The sequence below is a fragment of the Gymnodraco acuticeps genome, unplaced genomic scaffold, assembly GCF_902827175.1.
Source record: "Gymnodraco acuticeps unplaced genomic scaffold, fGymAcu1.1, whole genome shotgun sequence".
In the NCBI taxonomy this organism is placed as follows: Eukaryota; Metazoa; Chordata; class Actinopteri; order Perciformes; family Bathydraconidae; genus Gymnodraco; species Gymnodraco acuticeps.
Window position 1 is genome coordinate 456,198 of NW_022989977.1, and position 26,959 is coordinate 483,156.

Consider the following 26,959-nt stretch of genomic DNA (forward strand, 5'->3'; position numbering starts at 1 on the left):
ATGATTTGTATGAACTCCCTTTTAATGATCACACACATACACAGCACCACACAGTGATATTTAGTGTCTGCATTTAACCCATCCTAGTATTAGGACGGTGCTGTAGTACCTGTTACTGGACCTGTTTGTGTTTAATACCTTTTGACTTAAAAAGCATTGTAGGACTTATTTTATTCACATTTTATTTTTGAGCTTATATCTTGCTCGTAGAGGTTAAATTATATTACATCTCTTAAAATACATTGGCTTTAAGTTACAAGCAAGATCTATAAACTGTCATACACCAGTAGAAGTTTAGGCTGAAGCGGCCGTACATCAATCAAGTTTACATCTCTTTATTCCCTCGACAGATGAAGACACACATGATGAGGTCTTACTTAAAAGAAAATGAATGGTTCCCAAAAGAAAATAACTTATTTAGCATAACCTTTTTTGTTTCCTCTGTGTAAACCAGTAGTACGAGAATATATAGAATAATAGCTTTCATAATCAAAGGTAAGACCTCTTGACCACCGGAAAGATATTATTCTGTAGAAGTGCACCATGGGGTACCATCGGGGAGAATAGTGCAATTTAATTTGCTGGCACAAGTTATGATCAGAAAACAGTGTAGCTGTTGGTTTCCCCGTATCCTGCCTCCTGCAGGTACTGCTCAATGTTTACTGTCCCAGACGCCTTGAGGACTTTGTCCGAGGCACTTTTCTCTCCTGAGGCCAGCTTACGGCTCACCTCAGCCAGGGTGGGTCGCTCTTGTTCCTTCCACTGGCAACATGCCTTAATGATGGAGTGTCTGAGAGAGAGAGATTAACAGCACATCAGTTAAAGAGGGAAGCTCCACTTCAGGTTTGGTTGTGTGATCTGATGCATGGGGTGGATACTTACAGTGCGTTGGAACATCCTGAAGGTTTTTTCAGACTTTTCCCTCGTTGATGAAACTGCAGAAGCTCATTAACTGAGATTTCGGCAAATGGAGCTTCACCTGAAAGGAAAAGAGGTGAATATAAAAGTGGGAGATGATATTAAGGTAAATGTATTTTCACATTGCATCATCAATGTGTTGTTGTTTTATAACAACTTTTCAAAAAAATCACAAAAATATGTTTTTGGATAAAATAGCTGCATGTGCGTATTTGGCTAATCTAACCAATGATGCTACTTTATCACATTGAAGATTTTTTGTAGGTACATTATTTAAATCTAAATTCAACTTACCCAATGTTGCCATCTCATACAGTAAGATGCCAAGTGACCAGCTGGAGAGGAACACACAGACATTAGTTACACTCCAACATAACCTCAAAGGACATAAGTCAATACATGATCTAGTGTTTTATGTTGCAACAGCAGCATCTGTCTTGTATTGGAAGATATGAACAAGAGACAATGCCAGAAATGAAAACGGAACAACTCACATGTCGCTGCTCGGCCCGGCTGTTCTCCGAGCTAACAGCTCTGGTGCGTGCCATTTCTTCATGCTGGCTTCCTCTTTCTTAGTTTCTCCCTGGGTCTTCCTTGTGTAGACGCCATGCAGGCCCCAAAGCTTGGCTGTGATATCCTTGGTGACCAGAACGCTGTGGGCACAAATTTGTCCGTGGAGTAGATCTTTGCTGTGAAGGAACTCCTGTTTGGGCAACACACAAGGGAAATCTCAGGATTAAAAACACATCATCTGTGCAGTTTATTCCAGTTCAGTCACCTGTAAACCCTCAGGTAAGAGGAACAGGAAAACCAAAACCCTCCCCAGTCAAGTAAGTCAAGGAAATGCAACAATTGAACTATAAATAATCAATATTGTAAGAGTATCAGCTTATTGTAAAGCAGAGATTTGAGAGTCAAATATGAGGTCTGCGGGATGTTAGCATACTGACCAGAGCTGAGGCCACCTGAGTAGCCATGGTAAATATTCGTCTCTCAGTCATCTCACATGGAGGATCTGCATGTTCCTAAAAAAACACACAGAGAAGTTAGATTGCCATTCAAGGATGATAGATGCATTTACATTGCTCAAATATATGGTTTATCCGTTTTTGTAGTATACCTGTCTGCATCGCCACAGGTAGCTGAGCAGGTCTCTGTTCTCCATCTCCTCCACAACTGTAACCAGTGGAGCTCGAAGTGAGACCACACCGAGAAGCTCCGGCAGGAAGGGGTGGGGTCCCAGCTGGGAGAGGAAGGAGGCAAAGCCCAGGAAGTTGTGTCTCTCTGTGGCATCAGCAGAGTCTGTGAAGGGCAAGAATGAGAGGGATATGAGGGGTAAATAAACACTGCAGTAACATAATTCGGGACCCCCTTGAAAACGAGATGGTGCATCTCAAGGGGTTTATCCCAATGAATAAAATGTCTATATATATATAAATCATGTCCTCAAAATCAAATAAGACAATTAAGAGCTTAATTTGTATGTCATTTTAATCATCTCACCATTTAGGACTCTCAGCACCACGTTCCTTTCTTCCATCCGGGCCCTGTAGAGGGACACGGAGGAGTCGGAGCGCAAGGAGAAGGCCACGGTCAGAGGAGTGACCAGGTTGAAGGACTCTGGAAGCCTCTGGCGGGGCAACTCTCTGGGCTGGGCAATGGGAGTGAAACTGGGCTTGAAGGGCTGAGGTGGGGGGTCGGGCGGGAGTGGAAGAAAGGGTTTGTCCATAGCCACGGTGAGGTTTTTGGAGAGGTAATTGCTCGGGGGGTTGAAGGTGGAGTAGGAACTGGGCACCTCCAGAGCGATACTTTCATGCTCCATGACATTGATACCTGGTGGAGCTACGGACAGAAAGTTAAGAGAGAGACACATTAAGTATCATTAGAGACAAGAGCAAGCATTTACATGAGAATAGGTAAATATAACACTTTATTTGTGAAGGACTGGAAAAAACGATGTTGTGTTATTAAATTGTGTTATACAGTGATGCCAAATGTCATGGGTCCCTTTTATTACACCAAAGATGCTGTTAAATGCATACAAATTAAGGCGCAAAGATTAAAAGTTGAATGATTTGTAGAAACACTAAGTGAAACATTGATTCCAAGAGTTAGAAAAGCTGTATTGTGTTATTTTTGTGACCACAGCTAGAAGTACATTTGACCACTGACAATGTGGAAAAACGAGTTGTGTCGTTTCATTTTGTAAAATTCTGGCAGCTTTATAATTTGTGAAATTGACAAAATGATAATTCAGTTTTATAGATTTTCTGCTGAAGAAAAGTATAGTTTAATGTGGGACAGTATAAATAGGTGATAAACAAAGAAAATAAAACTGGTTATAATTAGGCCTACATCTTCCCTTAAAAAATCTATGCCTGGAACCATATAAGCTGACCGTTTGCTGGCAGTGTAGATCCAATTTAAAATGTGTGACATTGTGCTCTGTGATTTAATGTATACCATTACTAACAAACATATTGCTGTCTATTTCAGAGTCTTACCATCGATGCCATGCAGCACTCTCCTGGAAGTCGACTTTGAGCCCTGCGGACGGATGCGATCGACTTTCTCTGGACAAAAGTGCAGCAGGAAAATAAAAACCACAGTGACCAGGAAGATGGTCAGCAGCATGATGGGCACAATGATCACCTCCTGCTCGTAAACACGGATCTCTGCAAACGGGAACAGACACAAAAACACATCAAAGTCTGCTGTACATTAATGTCAAAGTGGTCGGACCAGGTTAATGTCAACATTCCTCACAGTCTGCCTCAGCTGGGAAAACTTACCACAGATTGTATCTCCATGCGAGCAAAGGGAGTCTGCCTGTGATAATGAAGACATCCTGTCAAGAACAAAAAGATGAATCAAACAAACGTCACTCGGTCATGCTTTATATTGCTTCCGTATGCAAAAATACTTGCAATGGCTTAAAGGTATTTTGCATTTAGAAAACAACACATAAGGTGACAGAAAGCATTTGTCTCTGTGGCTGAATCTGTGGAAGAGTAACATGACTCTTGTCGGTGTCCAGTATGTGAAGGTGTGTGAGCAAATGTGTAATTTAAGAGTTTGTAGGCCTATCACATTCTGAGGTGTGCTAAAACTGTTTCCTCCAGATACTTAGATTAATGGCTCTGACGCCTCACTAAATTGCTTTTGTTTAAATAATCTTCATTTGAAACTTATTTCAACACTTTTTTTCTGTTTGGTCTTACATACAGACCTCAATCATTGGCAAATCAAAAAATTAAGTATTAAAATATGAGCTTCAACAAAGCTGTATACAATAATAAAATTAATCATCTCATACTGAGGAATATGTGTGTTGTATATCTGAATTCAGAGCTGCTTTGTGTACAGGAACAGTAAACACTGCCAACACACATCTTAAACAACCTGATCATCCTTTTGCGTCAGATCCAAGCTGTAAACCTGTTCATCTGCATTTTTAAAACCATAAATGTTAGCATTGCACTACACGCCCTGAGGGTAAACATTAAAAGGGTAAATGGAGCATCGGCTTGCACACACAAACTGGTATTACAATAATCAAAGAACTAGTGTACATAGAGAGAGAAACACAGCTTTTACTCTCTTCATGTATAAACCTTTACTATACCTAACAGCTTAACGACATAATACAAACATGTAAAAAGCAGTGTAGGATAAAACACATGTAATGAATAAAATCCTTACCTCAACTTCTTTAGATGTGTTTTATATCCCCAAATTAAATTAGTAATCCTTGTATTCCAGGCTCATGTTTTTCTCCTTCTCACAGTCAGACACTTTTCTTACATCCTCCCAGCTGAATGTGTTGTCCTGGTTCAACCGCGCTGCTCAAATCTTCATTGTCTTGTTTTTCTCAGGTGATTTGTCAAGCTCAGGGGATCAGTTTGCCTATGTTACACCTTGTGTGTGTTTTCGTAACTCCACCCTCTTCCCCTACTCCTTCTCCGTCTTCTCTCTCACTTACCTATTCCTTCTTCCTCCTTTCTGTCACTCGGCCGTGTTTAAGAAGAGATACTTCAGACTGATATCAGGTTTATGCCCTGCCTTTCTAAGAGTTCGCTCTACCACATTCTGCAATTAGCTTGTTTCAATAGAGTCGACATATGTCAGCTACTACTGGCCCTGCCTTCTCCTCTTTGTTTGGGAAAACTGGTCCTGTCACTTTGTAATTTTTAGGTCTTTCGTTCCACTTGTTTGGCTCTCATTGTACTGAAACTTGTATGACAAGCTTTGCCAGCGCTGGAGTGTTTATCAAACTGCATTAATAAACAGGTTCATACATTAAGAGTGGAAAAGCAATCCCACATCCCACTCAAATTTTGCAAAAGTACCTAAACAACACATTACTCAATTACAAGTAAGTCCTGCTTTAAAATGTTTTTACTCAAGTCAGTAGGCTACAGAAGTTTTGTCGAACAAAATGTGAAACTATACTCATTCTGCAAGGAAATTAACCGTGTACTGTAAGTGATGTATTATTATATAGGTTGTTTAAACTGATGCAACATTTTATTTAACTGTTACAGCTGAGTTAAGGGGGAGCCAGTTTTAACTGATTTTTTCCGATGGTTTTGGATGGATCAAGATAAATCTGAGGGATGATAAAAGCATGAATTGGAGATAAAAGTAAAAATATTAAAGGTCCCATGTCATGCTTTTCCGGTTATTACCCGTCCCCTTGTGTGTTATGAAGGTTTTTATGCATGTACACGGTCTGCAGAGTCAAAAACCCTGTAGGGAGTAAAACTCTAACACAAAACGCCTCGTTGAGATTTCTCATTTTCCATTGTTTACTTCCTGGGTACTCTGATGGGTGAACACCCAGAGGCCACACCCTCTGCCAGCCTTTCACGAAACAAAGCTTCCCAAACCTTTCAGAGATTCATGACGGATATGTATAGCGTAGGGCACTGAATAACGATGCTGTTCCTACTTTGTTTGGACCAGCGGGAGATTCGGGTACACAACCTGTAAGTATTCATTGTTGTTTGTGTATTTATGATGTTTAAAACAAACAAGGTATCTACCACGACTGTTTAAATGGATAAACGTTTTTCGGGCTACTATGTTGGGACCGCGGGGAAATGCTCTCCGCAGACCCATGCTCTCCGCAGACCCATGCTCACAGCGTTATAAACCTTTTTCTTACTCAATATCAAGCCACACTTATTGTTTTTACTTCGGCTGTGAGTGTGTGTGTGTGTGTGTGCTCAGGAAGAGTTTCGCTTGTTCTCGCTGTATCGCCGACACGGAAGCCTGTCTGCTCCTCGCAGCAACGAGCCTCTCAACGCCGCGACCAATCAGAGCACACTGGGCTCACAGGGAGGCCAATGTGAGTTTGGAAAATTGCACAGTATAAATCTATTTTAGTATACCTCAACAATGGAATTATGATCTGCAAACATCGCTGCTACAACCCGCTGCTGCAGATACACGCTTTACAACATCAGGAGGATCAGGGACGTGCACAGACATTTGGAGGGGCTATTGCTTTAAACTAGAGAAAGGGCCTCCCCCCCGAAAACGTAAGAAGTTTTTATAAAAAAAGAAAACCAGGGAAATTGTTTGTTTTGCGGTCCATATCTCATTAACATATCTAATGTTAGGATCTATTAAAGACAAAATGCGGACAATTCTGTTTTAATGTAGTTTGACCATTGTAACTGCTGTGCCTTAAATAAACTCACTAATTGATTAAACCAATTCAATATCGGCTCAGAACAGTCTCATAATACACACATGCACACAGAAGGATTCAAACTTGTATTTCCGGATCCACACTTGTGTTTTTCAATGCACACACAAATGTATTCCGTTTCATATACATGTCAATAAAATCCAAATACAGAAAAAAGTTTTACATATGTATTTTTGATCCTCACATATTTGTTTTCCGTTTAAAAACCTCTGCACCTGCAAACACAAACAGCTTTCTGTGCACGGATCGCTGTGCATTCGTGTGTGGGTTTTTTGAGACTCCCCTGACGGTCAGCCGATTCGTACTTGTAATTTATCTCATCTATAGCCAATCAGATGTCTCCTCCAGTCTAAGCCAATCACATGAGCGCGCCCCCACGAGGGTAGGATTTCTTGCGTTCATGACACTTCATACGCATTTTGCGCAGTCCGGTCAGCTCGCTAAACAGAGGGTGGAGCTTCAGGTGATCATGCAGAGCAGCGTGTCTCTGTCAGACTCAGCAGCTGATCTGATCTCTCTTTCGCGTCCGGTTATACTTCACTCGCGTTTATGTCCATATCGATCAGATCCAGCTCTCCTGATCGGCCTTTATAGAGAGCACCGATCAAATTATTAAGAGTGAATATCGGCCGATAATGACCGGCGGGGCTCCCCCCGTTAACAGGTTACTGTCAAGCACTGGCTTCGTAGTGCACTGATCGAGTAGGCTAAGCTAACCTGTAGCTGCTCCTCCACACTCACAACAACTTCATACAGACATAAATAAAGCAGCTGTATTCGCCACACGGGAAACACACATTTTAAAACGGTTTTGCCTGCCGTTTTTGTTTACACAAGCATTCATTAATGGTTTGGAAAGTGGCGCTGTACCTTAATAATATAAAGGCTTGTATTTGCGTGCATTTCCTGTTCGGAAACTGAGAGTGGAGGTGTCCTGAGATTAGCGCCTGCAGGCAGGCTCCATAGACCTGTCAGCTCCGGACTGCGCAAAATGCGTACATGAAGCGCTACGTCATGAACGCAATACATCTACCCTCTTGGGGGCGCGCTCATGTGATTGGCTTAGAATTGAGGAGACATTTGATTGGCTATAGATAGAAATAATTACAAGTACGAATCGGCTGACCGTCAGGGGAGTCTAAAAAAACCCACACACGAATGCACAGCGATCCGTGCACAGAAAGCTGTTTGTGTTTGCAGGCAGTAGCGTGGCGTGGGGAAAAATATAGGGGAAGCCCAATAACGTAACCAGATGAGTGATTACAGCGCCCGGTATCATTTTACACACATGTGTATCACACAGATGCAGGACTTGCACACGCCTGTTATCTAACCGAAAGCTCCGCACGCACTCTCCAGCTGAAACTCTCTCCTTATTAATTTAAGCATATTACTTATTAATGTATGCAGACAATAACACAATCTATGTGATTTTTGGATTTACCGTGCCTCTCAATTGCCCGTGACAGGTTGGCAAGGTCGATGAATCCTGAAGTTGCCCAAGGATTGTTCAGGGAGCATGAATCCATGTCAAAAAGAAGACATGGCCAGCAAAATAGACGCTGAAGTTTAGCGCTTCCAGTTAGCCACTCCGTGCGGACATAATTATCCTCATTGAACGTCCGATTCTCTCCCTTTTTCCTCTGTGTACACACAGCTCGAGTGTGGGCATTGGCCTGTCATCTGATTTAATTTTTAGTTGCTGCTGTAGCGGAAGTTTAGTAAAGTTATGTTTGATTAAGTACGCCAAATCTCCACCCTCCATAATGCTTCATTTGCTTGATAATTTCTAACCGCGGTGATGACAGTATTAAAACTGATGTTGATGTGATTTGATTGGATGGCAGTGTCCAATCAAATCGCCAGCCGCCAGCCGCCTCTGAAGGGAAGCAAGAGGCGGCTGGCTTCCCTTGGCATGGCCCTGACCAATCACAGGTTGGCAGGGGCATCACGTGGGCCTCATCGGATTGGTCAATCCCTCAATTTTTTTTCACCAAGGGAAGCTAGATTCGGCTGGCCTCCTCTCGCAACAGTGAGTGCAATCTACTGTTTCACCATAACATCTAGAGGGGCGCTGTTTGTTTCACTCTTTGTAAAATAATCAATGAGAATGGGGGAGAGACGGGCCGGCAGCAACACACAGCAAAGGAGAATTATCGAAACAAAACGAAGTGTTTTTATTTATTTATTTAAATTATAACTACAATCCGAAAAAAACAAGGGAAGCCTGGCTTCCCTTGGCCTCCGGGAGAAAACGCCACTGTTTGCAGGTGCAGAGGTTTTAAACGGAAAGCTAATATGTGAAGATCAAAAATAGGGTGAGTTGCCCTAATGTGGGACACGCCCTAATGTGGGACACCTAAGCTCAAATGGGTGTAGGTCTTCCGCAAACAAATGAGAGTCAATGAAACTACGGGTTAAGGTTAACACAAGCTGTGATGTCATGCGATCAAAATCACATGACTTCTCAAATATCCAATCACAGATGAGGGTGGAAAAACCTTTAAACAGGAAGTACCATGTGTGAAGACCACCCAATTGTCAATGACATAGCGTTTTGACAAATGTAATGTTAAGGTTTTAAATTTCGTATAAATAAAACAATCTTGCAAATTTTTATCAGGATGTGTTTATGATATGTTTGTTCATCAGAACATATTATAATATGGTGTAAATATACTCTATATTTTTTATTTCAATCAAATGTTCCATCGTCCCACTTTAGGAAACATGTTTCGCAAAGTGGGACAGTATGATTTGCCTAATGTGGGACAGGTCTAAAAGGGGCATGGATTGTGCAAGAGCAATGGTTATTTACAGGGCTTTAGTCTTCTAATGCAGTATTTTAGATATTTAAGGTGAAGGGCAAATCATATTAAATAATTGGGGGTGGCTACATCTCTGTTAAAATGGTATGACAAAGTCAGAGATAATGTTAGGGATTAATGTCTGAGTTTAAGAGATGGCAATTAATTTAAGCCCAAATATTCATAGTAATTTCATAAATCCTTCCAACACACATTGTAAAAAATAGCCTAAGTTAAGAAATCATTCCAATATGTGCTATAGGTCAGTAAAAAAAAAAAAACACAGTGTAAAAGGGGAGTGATTAGTCGAATATGCATAAATAAAAAAGAAAGAATGCAGACTAAGATAAAGATAGGAGAGAGGAGTTTATCAAATATGTGTTATTGGTTGTGAGCATATTCTAATGGTTTTTGGATTATTGAAATATATACAGTTCTGTTTCATATGAGTGTTGAGAGCTGTATCCATAAATCTCTTAATTTTGCCCTCAAAGTGCATCAGATTGATGCATTTAACTTCAATTTAAAGAAAAACATCTTCTGTTGTAAAAACAATAACATTATAAATAGTAACATAGCTGAACATGGTATTGCACATTTAGCTTTGAGTGTTACTGACCTGAGATGTTTTTATTACATGAATTAAGGTGACTGAGGCTTTTTAACATATACTTTTCAGTGTCCCACATTTTGCACAGAACTGTCCCACATTAGGAAAAGCAGATTGTCTGAGACAACTTGGCACTAAGAGTACTTATATGTCTACCATTTCTTTTATGAGTGTAATATCTGCATTTTCTCTTTTGGTTTGATTAGGACACATCCTGGGGATTTCAGAATGGTACTTGATGTTGATTTATTGTATCGGCTTCATATCGCAAAATATTCCCGAAGTCTGAAATGCAAAAAATGTCCCACATTAGGGCAATTCACCCTACATATGTAAAACTTTTTTCTGTATTTGGATTTTATTTACATGTATATGAAACGGAACACATTTGCGTGTGTATTGAAAAACACAAGTATGGATCCGGAAATACAAGTTTGAATCCTTTTGCGGATCATGAAATACAAGTTTGAATCCTTCTGTGTGCATGTGTGTATTATGAGACTGTTCTGAGCCCATAATTCAATACGCATTATTCTTATTCTTATCATTCTTTATGAGCGCAGTAACGGTAAGGTATCTAATTACTTATTTATTTAGTATTCCATAACTTAATAACAGAGATGGTCAAACTAAAGTAGAGACATAGCAGAAATCCTACAATGAAGCGGGACAGTGAAGAGTTCTCCCGTGAGAGGGCGATCAAGAGAAGAGAGAGAGCTGTGAGGGAGTTTACGGAGCAGATGAAAAGACACAGAAAGACAGAAGCACAATAACAATATTTAGTAGGGGTGCACCGAATGGGAAATTCTTGGCCGAAACCGATACCGAAAATAGGAAACAGTTGGCCGAAAACCGAATGCCGAAAGGCCGAAAATGATTAATAGAAATATATATATATAATGTATACATTTTTTACCAATGTTGTTCAGCTACCTGATTATGGAAATAGACATGATTATGGCAAAACTTAACTTAAATAATAATCACTATTATGGGTCCATAAAACATTTATTCAGCACTTTTGAATGCATACAGTACATTTATATATGTCATGTATTATTGCTAAAAAACATTATATCGCAGTCTTAGTGTCGCCAACTCGTTTCTAATATGCAAAGACAACAAATGCGTCTATGATGTATTTTCGATCAGACGAGATCTCTCTCCCCCGTCTGTGTGCGAGGGGGCGGGGCAGTTTACACACACGCAGCTGCTACATGCAGCGGAGCACACTGCGGAGATGGCGGAGAGAACGCGCTCCGAGGTGTGGTTAAACTTTACTCGTCTCGATGTGGAGAATACTTGTTACCATAAGTGCAATAAGAGTTTAGCATGTAAGCACGAGCAATTTGTCTAAACATTTAGCAAAAGTGCACCGCATGCAGACGGAGGAATGTACCGGGTTCGACCGTCTTTCTAGCAGCTCTGTAGCCCCATCCACGAGGAACGTTTCCACGTCAGGTGTTATGTATGCTAGCAGCAACACACGGAGTTAACTACATTATACAAACATGGGTTAATGATTAGAGGAAACTGAGTTATTTAGTAGTGATGTTACGTATTGTGCCGAGGCTTCGGAGCGTGTGTCGAGTAATCCCCGAAGCTTTTTGTGAAGCATGTATCGAGGCTTGTATCGTTTTGGGCCAGTGACGTCATCGATGACAAACGAAGCCTCGCTGCCTGTCGATACCACGTGACTGCTTCAGGAAGCGATTCAGATCGGTTGAACCGTTGAACCACAACGCTCATAATACCTATGGATGTATAATAAGAACCATATTACCCCTCCTGTACCCGGGCCCGGTGACACGATAGAATCAAGAGAGCTCAGACCCTCACCTATATAGAGGTCGGAACATGTCATAAGTATAAATAGATACAAGCATAAATAAATGTAGGAAAAAAAACATGAATGAATAAATACAGGAATAAATATGTTACAGTATTTTCAGGGAGATTCAGCGTGTGTGCTGTGGCTCAGCTGGAAAGCAGTTGACTCACGATCGCAGGGTCTCTGGTTCAACGACTCGTCAATACGTCTTTTTTGTTGTTTATAAAAGCTACAGATAAATGAGATAATGTAGTTAATAAATGTATTCTTTGATATGGTTTAGCCTTTCTCAGGCTACAACATGGTTACGTTTATGAATATTATTAAGGAATACAAATCCCTCTTTGTAATGTTTACCAGCCTCCTTAGGCTTTTCAATCACAATCATTAAACTGGAATAAAAACAATATTGTTAACATGAAAATATGATTTAATGTTCGTTGTTTAGATGTATTCTAAGGCTTTACTCATTGGGAACTCGGTATGAGATAGAGCACACTGTTGAGATGTCCAATCTGCCTGTTTTACACACTTTGACCAACAGGGGGTTTGTGTTCAAATGAAGCCCATGATGAAGCCTCATGAGATGAACCCTTTTGCGAACCAATTGGCTGGAAAGCTTCAAAGCTTCATAAGGCTTCATCTCGCCATCACTATTATTTAGTTTGTTAAAATTTCAGCTATTCTGTTTACAGTCTGTCATCAGATTATTTAATACGATTTGTTAAAGGCTCAGGGCAATCTCGATGACAAAGGTCAATGTCCCCCCCCCTGTGAGCCAGCCGCGAGCATGGTCGCAGCGTCTTTATTACGTCATCACAACAACACGTTAGGTTACCAACGTAAGCCTGTTCTGACATTCGGTGATATTTTTTCGGTGCTAAAACCCTTTCGGCCGAAAGCCGAAAGGGCCTTTTTAACCATTTTCGGCCGATAATTTTCGGTGGCCGAATATTCGGTGCATCCCTAATATTTAGGTGTAAATAACCGACGGTGTCAAGAGGAAGTAAAGTCCCCTGGTTTGTCCCCTATACTCTAACTGCTATGAGAAAACTCAAAATCAATTCAAGCATATTTAAAAACGGGGACATTTCCGGGGACAGATTGACCCGAGGATTGGCCACCAAAGCCAGGCAGGCACATGAACACCATAGCCATATGAGGCCAGACTCGGAGGGCTTTCCTTTGCTTTTCAGCTGTCAGATTGTAAACAAAGTCACGTGACGCTCAGATGACAGCGCTGACAAGGTGTGTTTTATCGCAGCGAGACTCTACAATACTAATTGTGGGCTTATCATGTTTATTCGGCCACAACAGAAAAAAAAGACTTTCGCTCTCTCCAGAGGGGCAGGTCAGCCAAAAAGTTCAAAAGGGCCGTTGCCCGGGCAACATTAGCCCGTACCTGTGCACGTCCCTGAGGAGGATACGTCCCCTCCTGACCCAGAAAGCAACGCAGGTTCTGGTCCAGGCTCTCGTCATCTCACGCCTAGACTACTGCAACTCCCTCCTGCCTGGTCTACCTGCATGTGCCATCCGACCTCTGCAGCTCATCCAGAATGCAGCGGCTCGTCTGGTCTTCAACCTTCCAAAATGTTCCCACACCACTCCGCTCCTCCGCTCACTTCACTGGCTTCCAGTAACTGCTAGAATCCACTTCAAAACAATGGTAGTTGCATACCATGCTGCGAATGGATCTGGCCCTTCCTACATCCAGGACATGGTTAAACTGTACACGTGCACTTCGCTCTGCATCAGCCAAACGACTCGCTGCACCCGCACTGCGAGGGGGACCCAAGTTCCCATCAGCAAAAACACGTCGGTTTGCTATCCTGGCTCCAAAATGGTGGAATGAGCTCCCCATTGAAATCAGGACAGCAGATAGCTTACACACCTTCCGGCGCAGACTGAAAACTCATCTCTTTCGACTCCACTTCGAGCGATAGAATTACCAACAAAGCACTTATATACTAATAAAGGACTGGCTTATCTAAAGCCAGTTGAGTAGCACTTGAAATGTTTGGCTCTATGAAACCTGATGTACTTATATGCAATGTTGTGCTAGTTACTGAAAACCAGTAACTAGTTACCATTACTAGTTACTTCATTTCAAAAGTAACTCAGTTACTCTACTAGTCACTTAAACCCAAAAGTAAAGCGTTACTGTGAAAAGTAACGTTTTAGTTACTTGAAAAAAGGGCTCCCATTAATGCCCTTATAGCCTTCATTTCAGTGTTATTGCATTGGAGAATAATACAATCTGTTGATCAACTTGACATGCATTATATGCAATCTGGATTGCATCGATATTAGCTGGCTTTCCATTTTTGTATATTCTTTCTCCAGGTAGTTGGAAAAAGTTTTCCGTCCCATATGCCGTGTGCCGCCCGGACATGGTATCATGCTAACTAGCTCCCTGAAAGCGGGTGACTCCACTGTAGCAATAGCCTGCATGTGTTCTACAACATACCGTGCAATGGCTTTATCGACTTTTCCCTGGCTAGCAGTCCCTTGGTTAAAATCCAGCCGCTGTTGCTTAGGTGGAGGTGGAGTGGCGTCGGCTGAGTCTGTGGTCTTAGCTACTAGCTTCGTCCCAGCATGTTGTTTTTGCATTTGTTTTAAGAGATTTGAATTACTGGTTTGGGCAGTAGATAGGATCTTTGACCCACCAGGACACAACTTACATTTAACAGAAACTTTCTTTTCTTTGTGCTCGACAAAAGTGAAATAGTGAGAATATCTCCAGGTGGAGAAACTAGACTTGAGCTCCGCCGCCGCCATGATAGTCTTGCTAGTAAACAACACAAACATGCCCACAGCCCGTCTCCGCATGTGACACAGGAAGTATCTAAGTACATTTACTCAAGTACTGTACTTAAGTACAGTTCTCATCTCTGTTCACCTGGCTGTTGACTATATAAAAAAAACTAACGCAGTAACGGAGTAACGCACCATGTAGTAACGGTAACTGAGTTACTGAATATAAAAAGTAATGCGTTAGAGTACTAGTTACTGTCAAAAATAACGGCGTTACAGTAACGCGTTACTTGTAACGCGTTTTTCAAAACACTGCTTATATGACTGTTTTCTTCAAGTTTGTATCTTCCTGGTCGAATGCACTTATTGTAAGTTGCTTTGGATAAAAGCGTCAGCTAAATGCAATGTAATGTAATGATCAGTAGAAATGGCCATGACATGGGACCTTTAATGTTTTGCTACACAACTTTGCAACTTTTTCTACATTTTCTGGTACTTTTGAAACATTGTTGATCTGTTTTCTGTATAATCTGATTGGTAGTAGATGAGCTACTTTACCTGACTGAATTTGTTGCCATCCCATGTGTAACACCTACAGTAAGTTTTGACATATAAGATGTATTTCATAACAAAGGTTCAACAATCCATAGTTTATCTATAACCACATCCTGTTTAATGTTTTAAGGCAGTGGAGTGTATCATGGTTATTATTGCCTTGTCTACCATAAACCAGACTAACAGATCGTCCCATACCAGTAGAGCCTAGAGATGTTAAGATTCACCGATTCGCATCGGTGCACCGGCATAAACGTTCAAGATGCGAGTGCACCGGTTGAAAGAGTGCACATCGGCTACAGTTTGGGTTGAACCGGGTTGAACTCGCGATGCATCGATTGCGTAGCGTCTTTGCATCGGTAAAAAACCGATTCATTCATATAAAATCCCCTCATCTTGTCAACGCTCAGCAGAGACGATCTTTGATATTTGCTTTGCCACTACGGAGGCCGAGAGTCTCAGTTATCAACACACACGGAAGTTGAGGAGAAAGAGAAACACAGCGCACCGAAAAATACCTACAAATCAAACGTTTGGCAACACTTCGGATTGTTCAAGAAAGATGGTGTAATAGTCCTTTATGCTATATAGTTGACCGCAGGTCATGGAGAGTAATAAGGTATCCGTAGACCTTTGTATGAGGTATCTTTATTACTTAACAGGTCTACAGCCATGATACATAGATCCGTCCTAGATGCGGGTGTCACTGTCACTACCCGATCTGCAGCTCTGCCCGATCTGCAGTGCGCATGTGCGAGATGGTCCGCCATATTGGACAACTCCGGACGGCAACCCGAGATGGACATTTGACACAGTGGCTTTTAGCAAAGCTCAAAAATAAAACGAGAGAGAAATGAGTTATTGTTATTACGACGTGACTTCACTATTATTTAACAACTCTTTTTATTGGTTTCTTTTATTTGGGGTTAAGTACATTGTCAGAATAAGTGAGAAATGGATTTAACTTCTGTTAGACAGCTATCATACTGAATACATATTTACTGTGAATGTGTGCAAAAATGTATGGCATAACAGAAGTTAACAGAAGTTAAATTCATTTCTCACTTATTCTGACAATGTACTTAACCCCAAATAAAAGAACCCAATAAAAAGAGTTGTTAAATAATAGTGAAGTCACATTGTAATAACAATAACTCATCTCTCTCATGTTTTCCTTTTGAGCTTTGCCAAAAGCCACTGTGTCAATGTTGTCCTACTTGGGTTGCCGTCCGGCGTTGTCCAATATGGCGGACCATCTCGCACATGCGCACTGCAGATCGGGCAGAGCTGCAGATCGGGTAGTGACAGCGGGCTTGCATACACACAGTATCACTCCGCAGCCGCACCCCATCAGTAACGTCCTGATGGTATATGTGCGCGGCACTATATACTACAGACGGTCAACTTGAAAAATCGCTCGCAAATTGTTAACGATGCCGAGCCTATTTAAAGTATACAAGTAGTACGAGGAACTTAGCGACGCACATAAAGAGGTGACATGGGGTCTGCGGCTGAAAAGAGAAACCTGAAAGTTAGACATACGAGTTAAATCACTCAGTGAGGTGTTCTGTCAGAGAGAGTGGTGTTTAGTTTACAGCAGCCTGTGATGGCCAATAATAATGTAAATGTCTTCCTTACTGTAAGCAGTTATGAAATACCTGTTTGTGAAAGGTTATTTGTATTCTTTATTGTTCATATAGAACCCACTGCTTTCTGCTCACTGGTGAGTTAGCCTATGAATGAGTGTTAAGCACATCAGGCTGGCAGCTGTATGGGCATTGCACTATGGTAGCTGTTATTTTCACATTGTTAATCATGAGCAATGCATTACATTGTTGGATGTGGACTGTGAGGCAGGGGCGGATCTACGGGGGGGGCAAGGGGGGGCAGCTGCCCCCCCACTGTAGAGCCTTGCCCCCCCAGCTGCCCCCCTAACTTTTGTTTCCCTAAAACTGTACTAAAACAAACCTAAACTATTTCCACAAGCTTCTCAAGCAACGAAACAAGCATTACATTAGTTAAAAGTGAATCATTTTAAATATCATTTTAGTCCCGTTAAAAACGCAGCTACGGCCCTGCATTAAACTGCGGAGCGGCGTTCACACAGACCGCGGCTCACAGAGCTGCAGAGAGGGAGCGAGCTGTCCCAGCGCCGATGGGTCAGCTTCCCCTGGGAGCATTTCCCTTTCCACTAGTTTTGTTTTTACTAAGGACGAGAGCTTGAAACTAAATATTAATAAAACGCTGCCGTTTGAATCGATAGCGTTTAACAGATGGGCGCTGTTTGGGGCGTTACGTTACAAAATACTACGCAGACAGCGTTAGCTGGGAGATTGATCACTTTGCTAAACTATGCGGTAGCCTACTATTAAATCCACGTAAACTACACATCACAGCAATGAGGCCAGATCAATGAAACCAGGGTACATCCTTTACCGTAAAAACTGGATCCAAACACAGCTGCCTGTGTGCGTTTGATAAATACTTTCTGATGATATGCTACTTATTAGCTAGGCTACATGGCCCTAACGTGTAAAGTTATACAAGCATTTGTACCAGTGCTTTTCACAAGTAGACTCTTGCAGGCCAGAGTATAGGAGTGATTCAACAACAACAAAAAGACATATCAGAGATCAGAACGAACAGAAAGAGGAAAAGGAAAAGAGAGTTCACTGAAGAGACCAGGAGGGTCAGAGCCGGAGGAAGAGGAGGAGATGAAGACATTAGTGAAGAAGAAGAAACATATGTGAGGAATAAAGATGAAGTATCAGAAAGAGGGCCAGAGGCAGGGATCAGGAGGCAGATGAAACTCCAGCTGGACCACATGGTATGTTCTTATTCTCCTTACATATTCCATTACAGCAGCACAATCTAGCAGCTCTTAGTATTGACAAATATTGATTGAAATGTGTTGCTGCACAGGTCACCTTTAGCTCTCTGAAGAGATGGGTCATGTCATTTGTGTACTTAATTATAACTAAGTACTTACAGTATGCAGAATTAGAGTATTCTCTGAATCGGGTGCCTTTTGGATCTTTATATCTTTGAAAAATGAAACCAAAATGTTTGGTCATAACATCTGGTAGTGGACTACTTACATTTTCCCACCTCAGGCACAAAATATAAATAATTACTAGGAATTTACTTGAAAAAAATGTAACAGGGTTGAAGTTTTTGACAAAAAGTAGCCATGATACCTTGTTTAGCTAAGATATGGCACCACATGGAAGTCAAGGACATTACAAAATTGTAATATTTTGCAAAACTATTGTTTATTTTGTAATAAACAATTATTTACTATTATTAATTCATATAACAGAGTTGAAATGTTGAGCATGTCAATCTTAATCTGAAAATACAAAAACTGAAATATAGGTAAGAGAAGAAACTGACACTTTTGTGATGTAATTCCCTCAATGCAGATCACACACGGACTGATCCATTATTTTAATAGGAGGGTAAATGGTATGGCATGACGGGGTTGAAACAAACTGAGGGACGTGTGTCAATATTGCAATTTCATAGATAATTCAAGTATTTTTTCAGAATTTATTTTTGATCAGTTAAAGTTGACAAGCATATGATTATATTAGCAGCAACATTTTGGAATAATTGGCCATTTTGATTTGTTTAATATTAAATGAATATGTAATAATGCTTAGTGAGCACATGCAAATATGTCTGTCTAATACTAAGACAACACATTTTTTGTAATGCAAAACAACCTGTTCCATTAATTAATTGCTTTCAAATATATTTTGTAGTTTCCTTTCATTTAAAATGGTTGAGGTAAGCTTGGGGGACTCAAAGGGCACCCGATTGTTTGTCTGAACACCTTGTTTCTCTTGTGCATTAAGAACACTTGTGTTAGGGCATGAATTAACAATAAATAGGTTACATACAGTGTAAAATACCACGTACTGTCCGCCCTCCCATGCCACCCTGGCATGACCTCTTGCCCCCCCTTTGCCACCCCATGTAAAATGTTCAGGAACCGCCACTGCTGTGAGGTGTTATAGAATTGTACTCTGGAGAGCTTTTAAAAGGCAAAAAAATAAACGGCATGATGGGATGTGCAGTACCAAATATGTAAAGCACTTTTTTGTTAATGTATGATTTGCTGCATATAAGGAATAAAACAAAAATCCTCTGTCGTACCATATTGAAGTATCATTATTTTTGCATCGTGTTGAATCGCATCGTATCGCACCAAATCGCATAATGTTGAATCAAATCGTATCGAACTGTATCGCAACAGGGGTGAATCGTATCGCATCGCCTAGTGTTTCAAATGTATCGTTAATGTATCGTATCGTGGCAACGTATCGAGATGCGCATCGCATCGGCCTCAGTGATGGAGATGCACATCCCTAGTAGAGCCACATCACTAGCAGGACTAAAAATTGTAATTTGGTTTAACAATACAGGAAATAACATAATTGCATCATTTTCGTGCATTTGTATTTAAAAACAAAAGATCATCTGGAAGTAGTCAATGTTATTTTTAATATGCACATTAATATTAGTACAATGTTATTTTACATTATATATACGACTATTTATTATAAGGTATTTTGGAAATACACTGCCTGGTTTCAGAAGGCATAGACAGAAATATGCAATTTGAAAAATTAGGAAAAATCCAAAGAATTGTAAAAAAATAAGAATCTGTGATTATACCAAGGGTGTTCAAAGGCAGCTTCTGTATCTCACAGCTTGGCAGTTGATTTGTCAGGCAGAGGTCCCAGCCACTTCTCCCCTTTAACAGAGAACAACATGAGAATGGGTAAGAATCCTAAACAGTGTCAGCTTGAAGCAAAAGAGAAAGCCACATTTTCTAAAATTGTCTAAGGTTTGTCAGTCTTAATATAAAACTGTATATTTCCATAGAAAGTGCTGTTTATTTATCGGTGACTTATAGAGAGTGCAATGGTATATTAATGCCATGTCAAGTGTCACATCTTACATTTGTTTGCTATGAATGCAGAGTAGGACTCACCAATACAGTGGGCCAAGAGCTCAAATCTGTCAGATCCGAAGAACAGCTCTGGTTTTCCATTTAAGTGACACACCACAAGGGGGAAGCCAAATGCCTGGAAAGAGGAAATAGGAGAGAGCTTGGTCAGCATTGCATTATAATGTTTGATCTCTCTTGCAAAAATATACAAGGTTAACTGAAGGACAACTGACCCCATAATCGAGGGCCTCCTCTGTTGCACTTTTCAGCTTCTCTTTGACCTCCTGTGAGTTGCACAGCTCCAAGGCTTTCTTAATCTCGCTGTCAGACAGTCCTGCTTTCATTGCTGCCTGAAAAATAAACGTGAAAACAACTGTGACGGCACTGAGCGGTACATCCTAAATCTAGGGTAGGTAACTTTCTAGCTGTCATTGCTACTTGTATCCAAATACCTGAATGAGTTTACAGGCAGATACAATGTTTTTCTTTATTTTCAGAGCATTAGATTGATCGATTAAGAGAATTTAGACGCTTTTATGACAAAAATGCTTCTAAAATGAATAGTCTACCCTAGGTGTATCTTCTCAGATACAATGAGCATGGATATGTCGGTACCTCAGACAGTGATGCAGGCTCAGTGATGTCTCTGTCCTCATACCATATCCTTCTCCACAGCTCCCTGGACACCCGCTCCACCCGCTCGTCTCCACTCTTTTCCATCTCCTGTACGGCTGTCACAAACCGCATTGCATTCAACGAGCCTATGAGAAGGAAAACAGATGAAGACCTGACTGTGCTGCATTATTAGCTTTGCTTAATTACGAAACAATACCACCACTGTCATGTGCAAATTAATCCAGCAGTGTTTAATCAATACACACCATGTACCTTTTTTGAACATGGCCTCAGGGACGTCAGCTGGAGGCTTCAGGGGAACATTAAAATACTCTGACAAGCGGTTCAGATCCTTGCCCATGTACAGGAATTTGTTTGGAACCAGACCAGGGGGCTTGTTACCTGTCATGAAAGAAAAATACTATATAAGTTACCATAGCTATGCAGATGACACACAAATTTACGTAACAATTTCACCAGGAGACTATGCTCCAATTCAAACACTGAGTAAGTGCATTGAACAAATCAATGACTGGATGTGTCAGAACTTTCTCCAATTAAACAAAGATAAAACTGAGGTAATGGTTTTTGGAGCCAAGGCAGAACGTATAAAAGTTAGCGCTGAGCTTCAGTCTGCAATGTTCAAAACAACAGATAAAGCCAGAAATCTAGGTATAGTCATGGACTCTGACCTGAGTTTCAACAGTCACATTAAAACTGTTACTAAATCAGCCTACTATCACCTAAAGAATATATCTAGGATTAAAAGACTAATGTCACAGCAGGATTTGGAAAAACTTGTCCATGCTTTTATCTTCAGTAGACTCGACTACTGCAATGGTGTCTTCACAGGTCTCACTAAAAAATCTATTAGGAAGCTGCAGCTAATTCAGAACGCTGCTGCTCGAGTCCTCACTAACACTAAGAAAGTGGATCACATCACTCCAGTTCTGAAGTCTTTACACTGGCTTCCTGTGTGTCAAAGAATAGATTTCAAAATACTGCTGCTGGTTTATAAAGCACTGAATGGTTTAGGCCCAAAATACATTTCTGACCTCCTGCTAAATTATGAACCATCCAGATCTCTCAGGTCTTCAGGGACTGGTCAGCTTTCTGTCCCCAGAGTCAGAACTAAACATGGTAAAGCAGCGTTCAGTTATTATGCTCCAAATATCTGGAACAAACTCCCAGAAACCTGCAGGTCCGCTACAACTCTGACTACTTTTAAATCCAGGCTGAAGACTTTTCTTTTTGTCGCTGCTTTTAATTGAACTATTCATATCTTAGACTGCACTGTAACTTTTATCCATGTACTTTTTTTTTCTTTTAATGTTTAATTGACAGCACTGTAACTTTTATCCATGTATTTTTTCTTTTAATGTTTATTTTATTAGCTTTTCTTTTTAATGACTGATTTTAAATGCCATTTTCTTAATCTCTTTCATTTTTTGTAAAGCACTTTGAATTGCCTTGTGTTGAAAAGTGCTATATAAATAAACTTGCCTTGCCTTGCCTATATGTAACATAACAGCACCAACAGTGTTTGCACATATACAAGTCAAACTCAAAGTCCAAAAGCATTTATATTATAGGGCTATAATAGGTAATGCATTAAAGATTGTTTCACATTAATGTTGCAGCTGATAAAGGTTGAGCTCATTTAAACTACTTTATATACAGCTGGGTAGCCTGTGAATCCCCACTCTGCTATCTTGTCTTATCTTAACCTTTAATAATACATGATATTTTATTAGTTGATGTTATTTTGTAAAATGTCTGATACTAAAGTTGACAATTCATTAATGGAGTAAAATTAGAAGAAAATGGAAATACTCGTAAAGTACAAGCACCTTAAATACTTGTTATCAGGAGCAGCACTTGAGTACTTCGTTACTTTGCACCACTGTTTATTTACCTGATCCTTGCATGACGCCGCCCAGAAATGTAGGTCGCAGTCTGAGCTCTATGTTCCACACTTTTCTGTAGCGGCACATGACCTGTAAACACAAACATAAAAACGTGTCTTAATTCTTTCGTCGCTTCAATTGTCAAGCAAATCTGTTGTCGAAACTGTAATCAAAGACGACACAAACCTCAAAGGCAAGCCAGGAGTAGGGAGAAACCACATCGAAAAACAACTCAATCACTTTCCTGGATGACATCTTCAGGTCTGCAGAGGATTGAGGCTCTCACAGTTTTTCACTTTGATTAAATATAAAGTTAACTGTTAACAGAAACTTTTTCTAGCTACCACTGTGCGACGCGAGGTGTGTCAAAGTTCAATAACTTGATACAGAAATGCTCGGTTTTATAAAGCACTCTGTGGTGTTGTGTCAAGTCAAATCACCACATATTCCCTCAACGGAAATTATTGAAACGAATACCATTTGTTTTATTAAAGCATATGAATTATATAGCTATAAAAAAGCAAAAGTTAGGTAGAGCTAAAGGCTTACAATGTATGACCGCCATGATTAAGTATAAAAGTACACATTACTGCAAAAGTTCACATTACTGCCCTCTTCCGGAAGTAAATGTAAATGTAGGCTAAATGCTTTGGTTACATATGAACATGATAGATACTCTTCCATCTTATCTCTTTTTATATGCGGTTTCATTTTATATTTCAATTATTTTTTCTGTTATCCAAAGCGACTGACAATAAGTGCAATCAAACATGAAGATACAGACTACAAAGACATGTGTAGACTACAGTATCATGTTGTGTATTTAAACACAAAGGTGGGAAGTAACTAAGTACATTTACTCAAGTATTGTACTTAAATACAATTTTTAGATACTTGTACTTTACTTGAGTATTTCTATTTAATGCTACTTCATACTTCTACCCCACTTCAATTCAAAGGTAAATAGTCGCTTTTACTTCACTACGTTTATTTAAACCCTTTAGTTACTTTATAGATTTGGATTAATGATGTGAAATATAATCAACTCTTAAATAAGTAAATTCACAAGCTATCGTACAGTATACAAAGTAATTAAAACTAGCTGCACCTTTAGCTTTGATAACACTTTAATTAATCAGTAATTATAATACAATAATAAATACAAATGCAATAGGATTTATATTTCAAGAGAAAATTAAGTCACATGGAAGTTGTCAATGTTATTTTTAATATGCACATCATTTATAGTACTTTGATATGTTACATTGTACATATGTACACTAATATGTGTTATCAGAATCTATTGGGAAAACACTGCCTATTGTCAGAAGGCACAGAAATATGAAATTTGAAAAATAAAATACATAATTGAAATACGAATATGGAAGCACTGCCAAGGTGTTCAAAGGCTTCTGTGTATCTCAAAGCTTGGCAGCTGGTTTGTCCGGCAGAGGTCCCAGCCACTTCTCCCCTGCAACAGAGAACAGCATGAGAATGGAGAAAAATCCTAAACAGCTTCAGTTTTAACCAAACGACAAAAGCCACCTACATCACAGTGTGTAAAGTTGTCAAATGTTTGTCAAAATCCCTTAAAATAAGTATATGCCAATGTCATTTTAATCTTTAGTTTGTTGCTTCTACATTACATGTGCTTGTGATTGCTGCACAGTACAATTTACCAATACAATGGGCCATGAGCTCAAATCGGTCAGACCCAAAGAACATCTCTGGTTTTCCATTTAAGTGACACACCACAAGGGGGAAGCCAAATGCCTGGAAAGAAGAAATAGGAGAGAGTTTGGTCATTCAGTTAATAAGGTTGAATCTACATGAATGTTAAAGAAAAACTGAAGGAAAGCTGACCCCATAATCCAGGGCATTCTGTGTTGAGCTTTTCAGCTTGTTTTTGATCTCCTTCGAGTTGGACAGCTCCAGTAATTCCTTAATCTCGCTGTCAGACAGTCCTGCTTTTATTCCTGCCTGCATAAACAAAACAACAACAAAAAACCACTGTGACTGCATCTATTTACTTCTGAAGTATGCATAGCATACCCTAGCTTTAATCTTCTCAGACAACACCAGACTAGATAAGATGGTACCTCAGACAGTGATGCAGGCTCGGTGATGTCTTTGTCCTCATACCAGATCCTTCTCCACAGCTCCCTGGACACCCGCTCCACCTGCTCGTCTCCACCCTTCCCCTTCTCTTGTACGGCTGTCACAAACCGCATTGCATTCAAAGAGCCTAGGAGAAGAAAACAGAAGAAGACATGGACGCTGTTGCATTACTAGCTTTGCCCAGTCAGAAGTAGTACCGCTCTTGTGCAAACACTGAATCCAGCCATGGTTTGAATGAATACACATCATGTACCTTTTTGGAACATGGCCTCAAAGGGGTCAGAGGGAGATCGCAGGGGAACATTAAAATACTCTGACAAGCGGTTCAGATCCTTGGTCATGTACAGGAATTTGTTTGGAACCAGACCAGGGGGCTTGTTACCTGTCAAGAAAGATACATATTTTATGAAAAAAACGAGCTCAATCACTTGTAGCCTGCCAGCTTATCCTAACTTTTTACAATACAATATTACGTTTTATTTGTTGATTAGATGTTGCTTAATGAATCTGAGTCTTTAAAGCATCTCGAGTTAACGCAGATAAAACATACTTTATTAATCCACCAGGGGGAAACCAAATGTTCACAATGATGTTCTTTTAAAGAGTACACTAGTACACACATGCAAACACAAAATGCAGTAAAGTAATAGTTTTAAGTTGCAGAAAATGGAAATGCTAAAGTGAGGTACACATATCTCAACATTGCTATAGTAATTGAGTAAATGTACTTCGTTACTTTGCACCACTGTTTATTTACCTGATCCTTGCATGACGCCTCCCAAAAATGTAGGTCGCAGTTTGAGCTCTATGTTCCACACGGTTCTGTAGCGGCACATGACCTGTAATCACAAACATGAACACGTTTCTTTATTCATGTCTTTGGTCTCGTTGTTAACCAAGGCTGTGTGATCGAAACTTAAAAACAAACCTCAAAGCCAAGCCAGGAGTAGGGAGAAACCACATCGTAAAACAACTCGATCACTTTCTTTGATGTCATCTTCAGGTCTGCAGAGGTTAGAGGCTTTCACTGTTGTCTTTGCTTAAATATAATATCAAGTTAAACATTAATATAGAGTGTCAGTGTGCTATGCTCAGTGTGTCAAAGTTCAATAACTCCACACAGGGCTGCCTGTTCAGTGTTATAAATGCAGTCTATGGTGGTCAAAACAGTGACGGAAATTACCTTAGCTTGAAACGTTGTTAGCATGTGTTTTTTTTTAATCCGTATGAATTGTATCTAGCTGCAAATTAAACTAGACTGCTCTGACTGGTGTGGCCTGTACCATAGACTCAGCACCACGGTCTGCACCGAGGATTATGTTATTTCTTCTTCGTTTGATTTTTACGACGGGTTGCATCCTGAATGCTGCACTCCTGCCACCCTCTGGAGTTAGCATAGTGCTACAGCAGAAATGCTGATTGATTGAAAAGTTTATTAACAGCTTGTATATTGGGTACAGTACAGTACAGCTCAAAACATACAATTGTTAAGGGGATGCAGACCAGAGAAAGACTTTCGTCTTGTTTACATCAGGGTCCCCCATTTCCAATTCATCATGTCATTTAAGACGTATAAGACATATTTGACATACAGATGGCTTATTTACAATTTACATACAGGTGGTTTTTTACATACAGATTGCTTATTTACAATTTTCATTTTAGATTTCGTTCCAATACATCCTAACCGGACATTTAAGACATACCAAGTCTACAGATATACAGTTAGTAACAGAGTCTAAAATGCGAGTATATACATAGATGGGGGGGGGGGGGGGAAGCTGGTCCATTGAACGACAGGTTGAGATTTGTACCATTACCGGGGCCAGTTTTGCAATGCTCTCCTCCGAAGGTGCTCTTTTAAGAGAGGTTTTGAAGGTAAGTATAGTTTTACTTTCCTTTACAGTTGTGGGAAGAGCGTTCCACCTTGATGTGGCATAATTGCGAAACGTGTATTCCCCCTTTTTTGTGCCAAATCTGGGTTTCACATGATTTGTGGAGCTCCCTCTGGTGTTATGATCATGGTATTCCTTGACCTTTGGGAAGAATTTTGACATGTACATGGTACCATAGAGGTGTAGTGGATCTTGTAGACCAGGCCCATTGCAAGTAGCTGTATTCTGTCGTCTACTCTAAGCCATCCTAGGTTGTCAAAGTGGGCAGAGGTGAGG

At 40.3% G+C, this 26,959-nt stretch overlaps 3 protein-coding genes across 4 annotated transcripts; all 3 read right to left on the reverse strand.

Annotated features, from left to right (window-relative positions):
• Position 1: 1 nt before the first annotated feature.
• Positions 2 to 5,000, reverse strand: styk1b (serine/threonine/tyrosine kinase 1b). Its single transcript, XM_034211470.1, has 10 exons — positions 4,621 to 5,000; positions 3,711 to 3,766; positions 3,423 to 3,593; positions 2,422 to 2,760; positions 2,039 to 2,220; positions 1,869 to 1,943; positions 1,413 to 1,621; positions 1,213 to 1,253; positions 883 to 979; positions 2 to 790 (listed from the first exon to the last, which is right to left on the reverse strand). The coding sequence occupies exons 2-10, from the start codon at positions 3,763 to 3,765 to the stop codon at positions 598 to 600; spliced, it is 1,362 nt and encodes a 453-aa protein (XP_034067361.1). The 5' UTR covers position 3,766; positions 4,621 to 5,000; the 3' UTR covers positions 2 to 597.
• A 14,749-nt stretch (positions 5,001 to 19,749) lies between these two features.
• LOC117543227 (glutathione S-transferase kappa 1-like) lies at positions 19,750 to 23,267 on the reverse strand. Its single transcript, XM_034211361.1, has 7 exons — positions 22,857 to 23,267; positions 22,679 to 22,760; positions 21,037 to 21,165; positions 20,764 to 20,909; positions 20,382 to 20,498; positions 20,191 to 20,284; positions 19,750 to 19,950 (listed from the first exon to the last, which is right to left on the reverse strand). Exons 1-7 carry the CDS (start codon positions 22,923 to 22,925, stop codon positions 19,901 to 19,903), a joined length of 687 nt encoding a protein of 228 aa, XP_034067252.1. The 5' UTR covers positions 22,926 to 23,267; the 3' UTR covers positions 19,750 to 19,900.
• A 610-nt stretch (positions 23,268 to 23,877) lies between these two features.
• On the reverse strand, positions 23,878 to 26,110 carry LOC117543225 (glutathione S-transferase kappa 1-like). Of its 2 annotated transcripts, XM_034211357.1 has the most exons (8): positions 25,972 to 26,110; positions 25,717 to 25,827; positions 25,546 to 25,627; positions 25,042 to 25,170; positions 24,770 to 24,915; positions 24,534 to 24,650; positions 24,350 to 24,443; positions 23,878 to 24,141 (listed from the first exon to the last, which is right to left on the reverse strand). In XM_034211357.1, exons 2-8 carry the CDS (start codon positions 25,783 to 25,785, stop codon positions 24,092 to 24,094), a joined length of 687 nt encoding a protein of 228 aa, XP_034067248.1. In that variant the 5' UTR covers positions 25,786 to 25,827; positions 25,972 to 26,110; the 3' UTR covers positions 23,878 to 24,091. The 2 variants fall into 2 exon arrangements, with proteins under 2 accessions (XP_034067248.1, XP_034067247.1); XM_034211356.1 differs by having other exon boundaries at positions 25,717 to 26,083.
• Positions 26,111 to 26,959: the final 849 nt, after the last annotated feature.